The 12,848-nt window shown below is 38.8% G+C and overlaps 5 protein-coding genes across 6 annotated transcripts in view; 4 read left to right on the forward strand and 1 right to left on the reverse strand.

The window, feature by feature from the left end:
• The window catches only part of LOC104823518 (G-type lectin S-receptor-like serine/threonine-protein kinase At1g11410), a 3,329-nt gene extending 2,594 nt beyond the window's left edge, over positions 1 to 735 (forward strand). The window contains exons 5-6 of the mRNA XM_010555120.1: positions 16 to 166; positions 252 to 735. Coding sequence (XP_010553422.1) covers positions 16 to 166; positions 252 to 575 — 475 coding nt within the window. The 3' untranslated portion in view covers positions 576 to 735. The remainder of the gene's footprint in view (positions 1 to 15; positions 167 to 251) is intronic.
• Positions 736 to 1,646: 911 nt separating this feature from the next.
• On the forward strand, positions 1,647 to 4,683 carry LOC104823519 (chaperone protein dnaJ 50). Of its 2 annotated transcripts, XM_010555122.2 has the most exons (12): positions 1,647 to 1,866; positions 1,956 to 2,018; positions 2,136 to 2,202; positions 2,758 to 2,817; positions 2,920 to 2,970; positions 3,061 to 3,141; positions 3,384 to 3,496; positions 3,589 to 3,706; positions 3,798 to 3,924; positions 4,046 to 4,150; positions 4,359 to 4,404; positions 4,505 to 4,683. In XM_010555122.2, the coding sequence occupies exons 1-10, from the start codon at positions 1,748 to 1,750 to the stop codon at positions 4,147 to 4,149; spliced, it is 903 nt and encodes a 300-aa protein (XP_010553424.1). In that variant the 5' UTR covers positions 1,647 to 1,747; the 3' UTR covers position 4,150; positions 4,359 to 4,404; positions 4,505 to 4,683. The 2 variants fall into 2 exon arrangements, with proteins under 2 accessions (XP_010553424.1, XP_010553423.1); XM_010555121.2 differs by lacking the exon at positions 4,505 to 4,683 and having other exon boundaries at positions 4,359 to 4,485.
• A 990-nt stretch (positions 4,684 to 5,673) lies between these two features.
• On the reverse strand, positions 5,674 to 7,117 carry LOC104824540 (probable xyloglucan endotransglucosylase/hydrolase protein 8). Its single transcript, XM_010556641.2, has 3 exons — positions 7,011 to 7,117; positions 6,705 to 6,907; positions 5,674 to 6,242 (listed from the first exon to the last, which is right to left on the reverse strand). Exons 1-3 carry the CDS (start codon positions 7,062 to 7,064, stop codon positions 5,834 to 5,836), a joined length of 666 nt encoding a protein of 221 aa, XP_010554943.2. The 5' UTR covers positions 7,065 to 7,117; the 3' UTR covers positions 5,674 to 5,833.
• A 528-nt stretch (positions 7,118 to 7,645) lies between these two features.
• LOC104823520 (probable dolichyl-diphosphooligosaccharide--protein glycosyltransferase subunit 3B) lies at positions 7,646 to 9,170 on the forward strand. Its single transcript, XM_010555123.2, has one exon. It carries the CDS (start codon positions 7,698 to 7,700, stop codon positions 8,742 to 8,744), a length of 1,047 nt encoding a protein of 348 aa, XP_010553425.1. The 5' UTR covers positions 7,646 to 7,697; the 3' UTR covers positions 8,745 to 9,170.
• A 2,930-nt stretch (positions 9,171 to 12,100) lies between these two features.
• The window catches only part of LOC104823521 (pectinesterase/pectinesterase inhibitor 18), a 2,669-nt gene continuing 1,921 nt past the window's right edge, over positions 12,101 to 12,848 (forward strand). The window contains exon 1 of the mRNA XM_010555124.2: positions 12,101 to 12,847. Within this exon, the coding sequence (XP_010553426.1) occupies positions 12,171 to 12,847 (677 nt within the window). The 5' untranslated portion in view covers positions 12,101 to 12,170. The remainder of the gene's footprint in view (position 12,848) is intronic.

A 12,848-nucleotide genomic window follows, 5' to 3' on the forward strand; every position in this document is an offset into this window, starting at 1 on the left:
CTTCCGATCTTACAGCGGATATATGTCTCCAGAATACGCAATGGACGGACAATTCTCCGTGAAATCCGACGTGTATAGCTTCGGAGTTTTGATGTTAGAGATCGTAACAGGCAAGAAAAACAATGGCTTCTACGACGAAAACCCTTCTTCTAACCTGGTCGGACATGTAAGCATATACATTTCCACATCTACTTGCATGTTTCTCATGAACTCTTCGATTTTGGATGATCGAAATGTTTTTCACCGCGTAGGTTTGGGATTTATGGAACGAGGGAAAAGTTTCAAAGCTCGTAGACAAATCCATGGAAAAGACGGCGTGTAATGAAGAAGAAATCTCGAGGTTCATGCAAATAGGGTTGCTGTGCGTGCAAGAAAGCGCAACAGACAGGCCGACAATGTACACTGTGGTCTTCATGTTGGGTAATAACACAACGGTTCTTCCGTCTCCGAAGCATCCTGCGTTTACGATTAGGAAGAGAAGCAGCAGCAACAATGGCGGATCTGCTCCGTGGCCGAGTGGGGAAACCAGTGGTTCTGTGAACGATGTTACGATCACCATGGTGCATGGTCGCTAAGGATAATGAATATCACAAACATAGAAAGTTGTTATTGGTATATATTTGCTCAAGGAAATGTATATGTGCATGTCTAAATGCGGATGTTTTGATCAAATGGGTTTTTAGATTTGTATGAAACTTATGATTATTAATATGATTTGGGAGAATTATAAATTTATGGAATCATTGTGCAAATGATTATATATATATATATATATATATATATCATTTTCAAAATAGAGACACTTTGGGAAGACTAATAGCATTTATTATTATATCAAATATATCTCAAACTGTATTATAAGGACATTTTTTTATAATAGTCCAACTGTTTTCCTACGATTATACGAATTTTTTTTTTGCAAAACTACAAGTTGAGCAAGTATCTAAAACATCATTTATTTTAAAACAAAAAAATGACTCTAATGATCTAAAATTAAACGGAGGGCTTTTAACTAATTTTGTTTTGTAAAGATCGAAAAAAATGACAGATAGGATCTAAGACGTACAAAACAAATTATTAACTTTCAACCTATACAAGCGTATGCAATAATTATATTTTTTATACAGATAATATAACAATAATTTTTTAATAATTAAATTGTACATATATATATATATTTTTATATATCAAACAAATAATTTATATCTCAATTTTAATAATAAAAAATAATTGTATATCGTGGATCTCATTAACTAATTATCGATATTATTGGCCATTTTGAATTTCGGTTTGGGTTCGATTCGATTATATTCGGATTCGATTATTTCGATTATAGATTAATTATAACCATTCGGTCTTTATATAAGTTTCGTTTCGATTTGATTTCGGTTAAAATTTTATTTTTTTTAAAAAAATATCGATTTTTCGGTTATTTTTTTTATTTAGTTCGATTTTAGTTTTCTCGGTTATTGAAATGACTAGAATTCAAATTTTAACAAATTTAAAAATTTTGAAACTATAATATAAAGATAATTGAAAGTGCTCCTTAGTTAATATACATTTAAGATTTGATTTTTATATAATTGAAACAATATTTTATGTCTCCGCATCATTCGCTGCAAACAACAACGGATCCGACGCCGACAAGTTTTCTTTTGCGAGTTCGAGTTCTCGCAGTCCCAGCCATTCGGCGTCAACGCGCTTCCTCACATCCGCCTCGTGGGTCCTTCCACGGTTAATCACCGGGATGAATCCGGTCAGATGGACCGAGGGGATTACTCTCGTGTTTATTGTCGTACTCGCACTTCTCGTCAAGCCCTCTTCGGCGATATACTGTGGCGAAGACGATTGCTATGATCTTCTTGGGTTTCATCTCCAATCCTATTTTCTTTCGATTTTAATTCAGTTTCTTCCCTTTTCTCGTATTGATTTTTCTGTGGATTTTGCGGTTTCAGCGTGACACAGAGTGCGAATTCTTCGGAGATCAAGAAAGCTTACTACAAGCTCTCTCTGAAACAGTAAGATTTGTTGGTTCCTGATCTTGTTGATTGAATCCCACGGGTTTAATTTGTTTTGAGATTGTTGAGATTTGGTTTTGGTTGCTCATCTCCCTAATCTGTCTATCCATCGGGAAGCCACCCAGATAAGAATCCGGATCCGGAATCGAAGAAGCTGTTTGTCAAAATCGCCAATGCTTACGAGGTATCAATCTTGACTAATAAATCCCAATTCATATGAATGTGGATTTTACATAGTTCTTGGTGGATTTTGGTTTGGTGTGGAGCAGACAAGTTTATTGAATCGGATGCTAATCTTCAATGGCAACGAGTGGTTTGATAAGCTTTAGGACATTTACCTCTGACTAATCTCTCATTTGGAGAATCATTGGTTCTAAACACGCGAACTGCACTCTCAATGAGATATTTGTTTGATGAGATATTTGCCATGGATGCATGGTAAATCATTGGTTCTAAGCACACGAACTGTACTTCCGATAATGGGTTATGCCCAGTCAGAAGACGGTAGAAGGAATTTTTAAACTTTGGAGGTTCTATGTGTAGACACGCTTTGAGATTGGTTCGTGGGAAAGGGCATGTTTTGATGATCACTTGAAAGGAGAAAAGAGGTAGACAGAGACTGATCGGTTTGATGGTTAAGGATAGGAAAACCGGCGCAAGGCCTTCTCTTGATTATTAATCTTCTCTTGCACGTACGATGGTGTGAACAAATCATAGAAAGAATTGAATCTCTTTGCAGATTCTGAAAGATGAGGCTACTCGGGCACAATATGATTATGCGATTGAACATCCTGAAGAGGTTAGTAGAAAGCTTTGTTAGAAATGCCAATGCTATTGATTTTGCTTGTCTTCTTGTATTTTTGGTCTGACCAGCGAAATACCATTGTATGTCTCCTTATAGGTGTTTTACAACACAGCTCGATACTATCGTGCATACTATGGACACAAGACGGTAAGATATTGTTGATCGTTCATTAAACTTTTGAAAATAAGCTTGAAGTTTTAGCAAACGTTGATTTTCGATTTCCATATTTATTTCTAGGACCCCCGTGCTGTTCTGGTCGGTCTGTTCGTTATTCTTTCAGCATTTCAATACATGAACAGAGTGGCCAGGTATAATGAGGTATGTCATATATCTATATAGATATATGTTTTGATGTATCGGATGATATCCATAGCATCTTATGAAAGAGAGAACCAAACATGCATTATGTTATCAATTTACTTGAATGATATCTATTTATTGACATGGTAACAAATGTGAACACTGTGTAGCTATCTCCTGTTGAACAGTATTGCATAGTTATCAGTTCAAAATAATTCAATATAGCATACCAACAAACCCAAAATCTCGATCAAATTCAGGCTATAGCGATGGTAAAGCGGACTCCTGCTTACAAGAATAGGCTTAAGGCCTTGGAACTCGAACGCACCGGTGGAGTAACTAACAAGAAGAAGGGTCATAAGCAGATTGACAAGTATGTTCTGTTTGGTTCCTTCAACTAGCCGAATGAATCTTGACATCTAACTCTTTTATCTTTCCTGATGGATGCAATGATATTTTTGGTAGGAAACTGGAGGAAGAGCTAAGCAAAGAACTAGATCTACAGATCAAAGGTGCTGAAAAGCCGTCGTTCTGGGAACTTCTTGGCGTCCAATTTATCCTCCTTCCGTACACTCTCAGCAAGGTTTCATGATTTATTTCCGGATTTCATAGACACTTTTAGCTTTTTTGTACTGATATCTTGACACCACGGATCCGATTTCCGATTCTTCCAGCTGCTACTATGGTACAGTTGTTGGGTATGGAGATACAATGTGAAAAAAGCTCCGTATTCATGGGAAGACGCATCATACCTAACGCAGAAAGCCCTTAGGTTGCCTCCTGATGCATGGACTAATATCGGTAACTTCCATTCGAATTCATTTCACTCTCTCTCTCCATCTCACCCAACACCATGATTCTTAGACGCCCAAGTTTGATATGTTGTTACCAACGCGAATCTTGGGACGGTGATTATTGCCAGATGGATCTACAAAGGAAGATTTAGTGCGGAGACAGATGTGGGAGAAGCAGAATCTAGACAACTACTTTGCGGAACTGCGTAAAGAGTCAAAACGGAGAAGATAGGGTCAGTATAACTCTCCTTCACTCTAGAAATTCGAGAAAAATTCTTGGCTGCCTTTATGAGGTGATAAAAGAAATGATATGAACTACTTACAGAGGTGATATTTTCAGTTTTGGTATAGACGAAGACGATCATTCAAACATAATATGGTTTTGATCCCAACTTTGATGTGAATCTCAAGAACATAATGGAAGTCACTTCTATTGTGCAGCTAAAGATTGTACTGATGGCTTCACAACAAAGTCAAAACTCTTATGGTAAAACCATAGAAAAATAGAACAAAGAGAAGCATTACTCATTGTCTCTTCCCCCTCATTCTTCGGACCTTTCTTCTTTTCTCTGACTGTCCTCTTTCAGGGTTTCCACGGTGGGTCTTGGTCCTTATTACATTGTCCATGTGAGCTGCATGGTGTTTTAGTAGGCGTAGGCAAGAGACTTGAACTCTGGTCGGGATACCTAAAAACCATGTGTTCATCCACCGGTAGGATGGGCATGGATCTTGCAAGCAGGTTCAAGTTCAGATTTCAACTAGAGATTTTTCGTGTCTCGTGGGTATGTCCGGACCGGTGGGAAAGCTCGCTGCAAATGAGAGATGGTGAGTGGGAAGAGGAGGGGACGAGACGACGAACGCAGAGCGACCAAATGTAATATCGTTTTAGGGTTTTGATGTGTTAGGAATTCTGCCCTTGCCTCGTCCATTTTCCCTCCGTTGTCTCTACTGCTTGTTCCTCAGCCTTCGGGTTCGCCTCTTTGCGTCCCACGCCTCCTAACCCTCCTCAGCTCGTCCTCTCTTTCTTCCCCTACCTTCCCCTTGATCTCTCTCTTTCCTTGCCCACCCCCTCGTCTTGGCCTCACCCACACTCACCTCGCTCCTTCGGTTGTCCCATTCACCCTCCCATCACCTGTCTGGATACCCTGCTAGTACATGAGCATTTAGAACACCTTAAGAGTACATAAAACGTTTGGGACACCTTTTGAGTACTCTTCTCTCATAGGATCGAGATTGGATAGCCAACTTAGAAGCCCAAACCTGCACAATTGAGGTTCAATACATCGAAAAGCTCTAACTTACCTCTAATCTCAATCTTCAACCAAATAACATATATAACTGTAACCAAACCAATTTCGATGTAGAAACTGGATGATTATAATTTATTAAAGAAAGTGTGTATTCTTATCAACAAAAATCGAATCCAAAATGAAATAGAACCAAACTAATCAAACTGAATTCAATATAAAAATCAAATTGTTATAATTTTTCTAAAACCGAAATTGTGGAATCCGAATATAATCAAAGGAATCTGAACCAAAATCTGCAAAATGCGGGTTCTTACAATCGACGTCCGTACTCATCCCGTTGATCGGACGGGTACTCGCCACACCTCGGACTCTTGTGTCACCTCTATGTTCGCTTTCTTTTTTCCAAAGACTCCCTGTTTATGTTTCTCCTACCGAACCGGCCCACAATTGACAAATCTAATCTGTGATTAGTGGACCCTTTATTTTTTGTACGAAAATCGGTCTTGATTAGATTTGATTTTATTCGATATAGAGACATTAATTAAATAAGTAAACACTTGATCCCATCAAACCAAAAAATAAAGAGAATATTAAAAAATAAAATAAAATTACAAAAAACATTTCCAAAGAGTAAAAGAAAGGTCCAAAAAAAAAAAGACGAATTGCTCAGTTCCAGGGACTGATGCTACACTCCCAAGGTAGCTTAGGATACCTCTCACGATCCTGGCAGTAATCATATACGACGAGATTACGCTGCACCCAAGCGTAATCCATCTTCTGATCCTTAGATAAGTGCCACGCGTCATATTGGTCCCACCAGTTATCCGTTGTGGTGGAGACGCACGCAGGGTATGGATCCTCCCAGCGGCATCCGTCAACGGAGAAGTCCTTGTAGGAGGAAACAAACGGAGATTTCTTCCAGTCCGTTTTCTCGAGACCGCCACGTGTCGCCCAGTCGTCGGCGTTCCAGATGCTGGAGAACAAGTACATTGGTTTCTGGTTCGGAAAGAAGTCGTTGTTCGGTACTTTGTCGCTGTTCTTGTAAACCCTAATCGGTACTCTATCCACGAAGAACCTGTCCGGTTTAGACATCGAACCGGTTATCTTATTTTTTTAATCTAAAAACCGGTTATCTCATATATATATATATATTAGGGTTTAACTCTATTTAACGGTGGACATTTTGAATTTCGAATCAATTCAAAGCTCAGCTTGATTATTTTCGGGTTTAAGTTTTCGATTTTAAAAAAACTAAATCTATTAGATTTTATTTGATTCGATTTATTTTCGAGTTTGATGCTATTATTTTTTGTTTCGAAATTTTCTGTTCTATTCATTCGATTTTTATAAATAAAAATATTTATTTTAAAAAAATTCAGTTCATTCAATTATTTTATATATATTGGATTCGGATTTAAATTTCGGGTTGAGAAAAATTACGTATCGAATTCGTTCATATATATATATCGGTTTAAATTGATTCAGTAATTTATATAACCGAACTTAAACGCGTGCTTATATCGAGTGAGAGACTTACACAAGTTGGTGATTGTTCCAAAGGATGGAGTAAGTGTGGTAATCCTCCGTAGGATCAAACCATAGAGAATGTCGCATTTCCCTACCGCCGGTCCCGTTCTTGTACACATTGGTCTGTATGATGTACGGCTGTCCCGTCCTATTCCCTAGAAACTCGAAGTCGATCTCGTCCCTCTCCGGCCCCGCTCCGTTCTCCGAACACATCTGCAATGCAACGTCAATTTCGAACAACAAATATTTGAAAAAGATCGAAGTAACATCTTTACCTTAATTAACATATACAGCAACAACAAAAAAAGAAGCTCACATAGTAGGCGGTGACGACGCCGGCTGAGTCGCCGCCGACCAGCTTTAGGTTCATGCTGAACCATCCGAATCTGTAGCTATTCTTTGTCTGAAACCCACATCCTGTTTTTTTTTTACTCGAACCAAACGAAGATATAAGCATTGTGTTTCGTGCTTTTCAACATTTTTTTTTACTGTTTTACATTTAACTACGCCGTACAAAACTATACATTTTATTTTTAAAATTGAGTGGAATGTGAATGGGGAGAAGATTATTGGTCTAGTGATACAAGACATCATTTCCCATTACAATGTTAGTTTTGTATGAGTTTGAAAGGTTGCTAAATTATTAACAATAAATATTAGTTTTGAAAACATAATATACTTTCTATGGTCGCTGTTTGTACGAGTGGCCCAAGGCGCTAGAATTACTCCCTGTTCCTCATAGGCGCAGGTTCGAATCCCATTACAGTGATCTTCTTTTATTTTTTTCTTAATTTTTTTCACTAAGGTTCACCAATAATATATCTCCACCTGGCGCTGTCAACCAATAGAAGATGTCCACGAGGAGAAACCAGCGAGACCCAACGATGTCGTTTCGAGTAAGAGAACCTTCATTCACGTCTAGAGGTTTTTTAACCTTCACTTGCATTACCCCTCTTGAGGACCGATCGTTCCGACTCACCTGAAGAGAGATTCAAATTCAACAATGGTGACGAATCCATCGAATCTCTCGCCCTTTCTCCTCCTCCTTGTGTTAACACTATCATCGTCTCTATATTTCTCTTTGGCCGATCAAGATTCCGATTCAGATCTCATCGCCGAGCTTGTTTCCCTCCGATCCGCCGCCGAATCCGGTGTTATCCGCCTCAATGACCACCTTGTCTCCCAATTCCTCACCTCTGTTTCCGCTCCTCGTCCTTACTCACTCCTCATCTTCTTCGACGCCGTTCAGCTCCACAACAAGCAGGAGCTCCGCCTCCAGGAGCTCCGCCGTGAGTTTTCCATCGTCTCCGCATCATTCGCTGCAAACAACAACGGATCCGACGCCGGCAAGCTTTTCTTTTGCGAGATCGAGTTCTCGCAGTCCCAGTCTTCGTTCCAGCTATTCGGCGTCAACGCGCTTCCTCACATCCGCCTCGTGGGTCCTTCCACGGTCAATCTCCGGGATGAATCGGGTCAGATGGACCAAGGGGATTACTCCCGTTTGGCGGAATCCATGGCGGAATTCGTCGAGCATCGGACCAAGCTCACGGTCGGTCCACTTCACCGACCGCCGCTCCTGTCGAAGACCCAGATTGGTATCATTGTAGCATTGGTCACGATCTGGACTCCGTTTGTCATCAAGAGGGTTCTCAAAGGGGAAACTCTTATCCATGACCGGAGGGTCTGGTTAGCGGGCGCCATTTTCGTCTACTTCTTCAGTGTCGCTGGCACGATGCACAACATCATCAGGAAAATGCCCATGTTCCTCCAGGACAGGAACGATCCGACACGGCTAATCTTCTTCTACCAGGGTTCAGGTATGCAGCTTGGTGCCGAGGGATTCGCGGTCGGGTTCTTGTACACTGTGGTTGGATTGCTCCTGGCTTTTGTCACCAATGTGCTTATCCGAGCGAGGAATGTTACTGCACAGAGGTTGGTTATGCTTTTGGCTCTGTTCATATCCTTTTGGGCTGTGAAGAAGGTGATTTCCTTGGATAACTGGAAGACTGGATATGGAGTCCACCCATATTGGCCTTCCAGTTGGCATTGATCGATCTTATGAGCTATAATATGTTAGGTAATGGATCCCTCCTTTCAAAAGTTTTCAGATTGAACAATGTTTGTGGGCATACGATGTTTTCCTTGGATAGTACAATACCAGACCGTTCCTTGTTAAAGGCACTGAATTTCAATTAGTTATCCATCTGGGTATGAGAGGTATAATCAAGAACGTGGACTAAAGAGGTGGTGAAACTCTAGGATACCATAGTGTTCACTGTTATGTCTCCTCTTCGAAATTGTGGTTGTTGCAGAGTGTTTCATGCTAAGGAAGAGAGATATTTAGCCTAGAGCATACCAGAAGAATGCCTTGGTAGGATGCCTAGTTTTGTGAATGTATGCCTGTTCTAAGATATCTAGATATAATCTTGCTACCACCTTTCCATCTAATGGTATCGTTGAATGCTTGCATGATGTATCTTCACTTCCATTAAAAAAATCTAGTTGGACTTAGTTTTTTTCTCCATTCTCATCCTTAGTTTGGTCTGTTGAATAGATAAAACACCTGCATTTGTTGCATACTCTTTGTTTCTTAGTCATGGAATAGAACTGTGTAAAAAGTCCGAAACCCAATAATGTGGGTCAAAGGTGAAGTCAGGATGATGATCTGGGGTTTGAGAATAAACCTTATTCTGTTTCTTAGGAGATGTTATTTCTCCTTTTGCTCGCTCTGATCCAAGTTTCGTAGGTGTATAAGTGATTTAGCAGTGGGAAGAGTCGCTTGCAGGTTGCAGGGTTTAGGGCTAAAGGTATAGTGGTGATGAAAGAGATCTGCATCAATGCAGATTAGCATAGTGACCTGAATGGCAGTGGGAAAACCTTGAGGAGGGTATCCACAGGTTACCCGGACAGCGAGGTCGAGTTGAAAAGACGAGACACAAACACGGAAAATGAGAGAGGAGATTGATTAAGAGACTAGGTGAGGTGTCGGAAGCCGGTCGAGACGGCTCAGAGGAACCTTAACTCTAACTCTAACCTTAGGTGACAGAGGCGAGGCATCAGAACAATGGTGACAAGGAACACCAAACTCTAACCCCAGACGACAAAAGCGAGTCTGGTATCTACAGGGTATCAATTTTGGTTCGAGTCCATCCAAAAACTATCGGGTTTAAATTTGTAGGCCTAAAAAACTCTGTGCTTTCAACCCAAACTCAAATCGGGTTTTGGACTGATCTAAAAGTCCTATTTAATTTTGTTTTAAAAATTAAATGCGAAAGAATAATGGATGCACAAATCATGTATTAAAATGGATCGGCCTGACCCGTTTCGAAACCGAGTCTTATAGGACTAGGTTTTGAACTTGGTTCTATAGATCCGAAAAATTGTCGGAGTTTCAATCTGGAACCTTCAGATTGAGTGCGGGTTCGGGCTATGTGCATGTGAATATGAATTATCATCGATAGTCATCCGTCGAAGTCGGATTCTCAGTGTTGTTGAACTCTAACTTGATTTCCGGTGAAACGAGTATTCGAAAAATTGAATATCTTACTCGTGGATTGAGAAATATTTAAATCTCGAATAAGATCAAGATTGTAAAAGTCGGCATGGCATCCCCACTTGCATATCTACCAACTCTATCGAGGTACCTTTTTGTTGTCTAATGTCATCTCACTTGTGAACGCTCACATGAGACAAATCTGATCCACGACAGCCACCACATGCGTACCATGATGTCTCGCATCACTCCGTCGTGTATTTTGCAAATCAATCATATCATTTACGTTAGGATCCCACACTTTTTTTTTTCTGTAACTCGATTTATATAATATTGTGGGATATATATGATGGAAGAGTACGAAGAATCACGAGAGAATTCGAGGACCTTTGTCACGTGAATCGCCTCACTTTTTTCCACCAAACACCCGCGACTTGTGTAGTGGAACTTAGTCAAAATCAGTGATCTTTCACTGTCTATGAATTTTAGGGTTTCTTGTCTATAGATTGAACGTCAAAAGAAATCTATGATTTGAAATATTTACGGATTTAATGTGATAAGATCACGTTTTCTATTTTTTATTTTTCCAAATAAGAAGAAACATAGTTGTGTTTAAAAAAATATAAAATATAAAGCTCTGCATGATTTTTGCCGTGGTTAAATAAAAACCAGGAGCGGAATCAGGGAAGAAATGGACCCCACCCCCAATTTTACGTCTATTTTAAATACAGCCACATGCATATTTTTCTCTCTATAATATATGTATATATATTAATTAAAATTTAAAAAATTCATATATAGATATCTAAAATTTTTTTAAAAATCCAAATAAATTAACGAATTATAAAACTTTTATATAAATATCTAAATTTTTAAAAAATTCTATATAAATAACTAAACTTTTTAAAAATTTATCAAATAAATCCAAAATTAAGATACTTTTCAAATAAAAATAATCGATATTATTAACGAATTATGTGTTTATTTAGAAAATTTTCAAAAGTTTAAGTATTTTTATAGGATTTTAAAAAATTCAAATATTTATAGAAAAGTTTTATAATTAAGATATCTATTTGGAATTTTTATAAAAGCTTAGATATATATTTAAATACGAGTTTTTTTTAATTTATATTAAAAGAACATGTGCATCGGTATCATCATTTTAAGGTATATATTAATGGGATTTGCCTTCTTTCTGTTCACCTTTTCCAAAAAGATGAAAATAATTGATGAGACCAGCCACTACACGTTCTAATAATTGATAATACTTTAGACAAAATTATGTATGATATGTATAGTAAAATATTTCTATTTTAGTATCCATTTATATTCCCACCATGCTTTAACGCCAACCGAGCACGTTCATATAAACCTGCCAAAACACCCATAAACAAATTCTGGTTCGTTTTTTTTTATATAAAGAATGTTGAATTTATAATCTTTTACCTTTGTTTTCTCACTCTTTTTTATTTTTTATTTTCATCCAAAATTAAAAAAAAATCTGTTAAAATATTTTAATATCATTTAGAAAAAAAAACATTTTAATATATTTGTAATCTCAATTCGTATATGCATAAACTCTTTTTTCGACGATACATATCTTTCTCCACATTTGTTTTTAAAGAATAAATTCCAGTGTTATTATATATGTTAATAAAGAATAAGATCACGAGTAGATCTGCACATTTGTTTTTTATAATTTTTTACTGTTCTTTGGAAAAAAGTAGGAAATTAACAATGATCTCACCCAATAGGCTCCATCAACTTGCAAATTAACGATTAAACTGGTAAAAAGTGATAATGAAAATAATTATATATTATCGATTAATGCATATAGGTGCAAGGATAAGGGAAGGACAATGTATTGGAAAAACAAGTTCAAAGAATACGACCCACTTGAAGGCATTCATCATGACAAATCTTCTATAAAAGAGGCAAGGGTGGGGAGTGAAGACCCAACAAGCAAAAACACGATCACCAACGATGTCTTCCGCAGACCATCCTCTCCTTGACAAACCAAAGTCCCTTAACCACAAGAATCTTTGTCTTGCTCTCTCCTTTGTAGCCATTCTTTCCTCCTCGGCTTTCATCACCTTTCAACTTGTCACTATCCGCGCGACCAATGGATACTTAACCACCGCCCAAATCTGCCAAGGAGCTCATGACAAAGACTCGTGCCATTCCCACCTTTCAGAGCTCGAAACTTCCCCTGCTTCTCCCCTCTCCAAGCTCAAACGCCTCGGTCTGATGCACGGTTTCTTGAAGAGCTCTGTCTCGCGTCTTGAAAACGTCATGGAAGCCGTGAACGAGGCCAAAAACCGTGCGAACAGGGCGAGAGATTTCGCGGGTTTGGCGGATTGTGAGGAGCTTTTGGATGTATCAAAGGATAGGATGGTGAATTCCATGGAGGAACTCAGAGGGAACCCTAGTTTCCTGTCCTACTCGAACGTTCATTCTTGGCTGAGTAGCGTCCTCACAAACTACATGACGTGCTTGGACGGGATCAACGACTCCATCGAAGCCAAACGGGAAGTCGAACCAAAGCTCGAGGACTTAGTGTCAAGAGCAAGAGCGGGTTTAGCACTCTTTGTTTCCATCTCCCCATCCGAAACCGACATGATAAAGACTGTTTCCGGGGAGTTTCCGAGGTGGTTAACCGCT

Source organism: Tarenaya hassleriana, unplaced genomic scaffold (genome assembly GCF_000463585.1).
Source record: "Tarenaya hassleriana unplaced genomic scaffold, ASM46358v1 Cleome4, whole genome shotgun sequence".
Classification (NCBI taxonomy): domain Eukaryota; kingdom Viridiplantae; phylum Streptophyta; class Magnoliopsida; order Brassicales; family Cleomaceae; genus Tarenaya; species Tarenaya hassleriana.

Coding starts and splice junctions, on each gene's coding strand:
- LOC104823520 (XM_010555123.2), top strand. CDS start 7,698: ATGGTGACGAATCCATCGAATCTCTCGCCCTTTCTCCTCCTCCTTGTG.
- LOC104823519 (XM_010555122.2), top strand. CDS start 1,748: ATGAATCCGGTCAGATGGACCGAGGGGATTACTCTCGTGTTTATTGTC. Junction 2,971..3,060: donor CATACTATGGACACAAGACG/GTAAGATATTGT, acceptor ATTTATTTCTAG/GACCCCCGTGCTGTTCTGGT. Junction 3,925..4,045: donor TGATGCATGGACTAATATCG/GTAACTTCCATT, acceptor GATTATTGCCAG/ATGGATCTACAAAGGAAGAT.
- LOC104824540 (XM_010556641.2), bottom strand. CDS start 7,064: ATGAACCTAAAGCTGGTCGGCGGCGACTCAGCCGGCGTCGTCACCGCC. Junction 6,908..7,010: donor GCGTCGTCACCGCCTACTAT/GTGAGCTTCTTT, acceptor GTTGCATTGCAG/ATGTGTTCGGAGAACGGAGC. Junction 6,243..6,704: donor TGGAACAATCACCAACTTGT/GTAAGTCTCTCA, acceptor TAAACCGGACAG/GTTCTTCGTGGATAGAGTAC.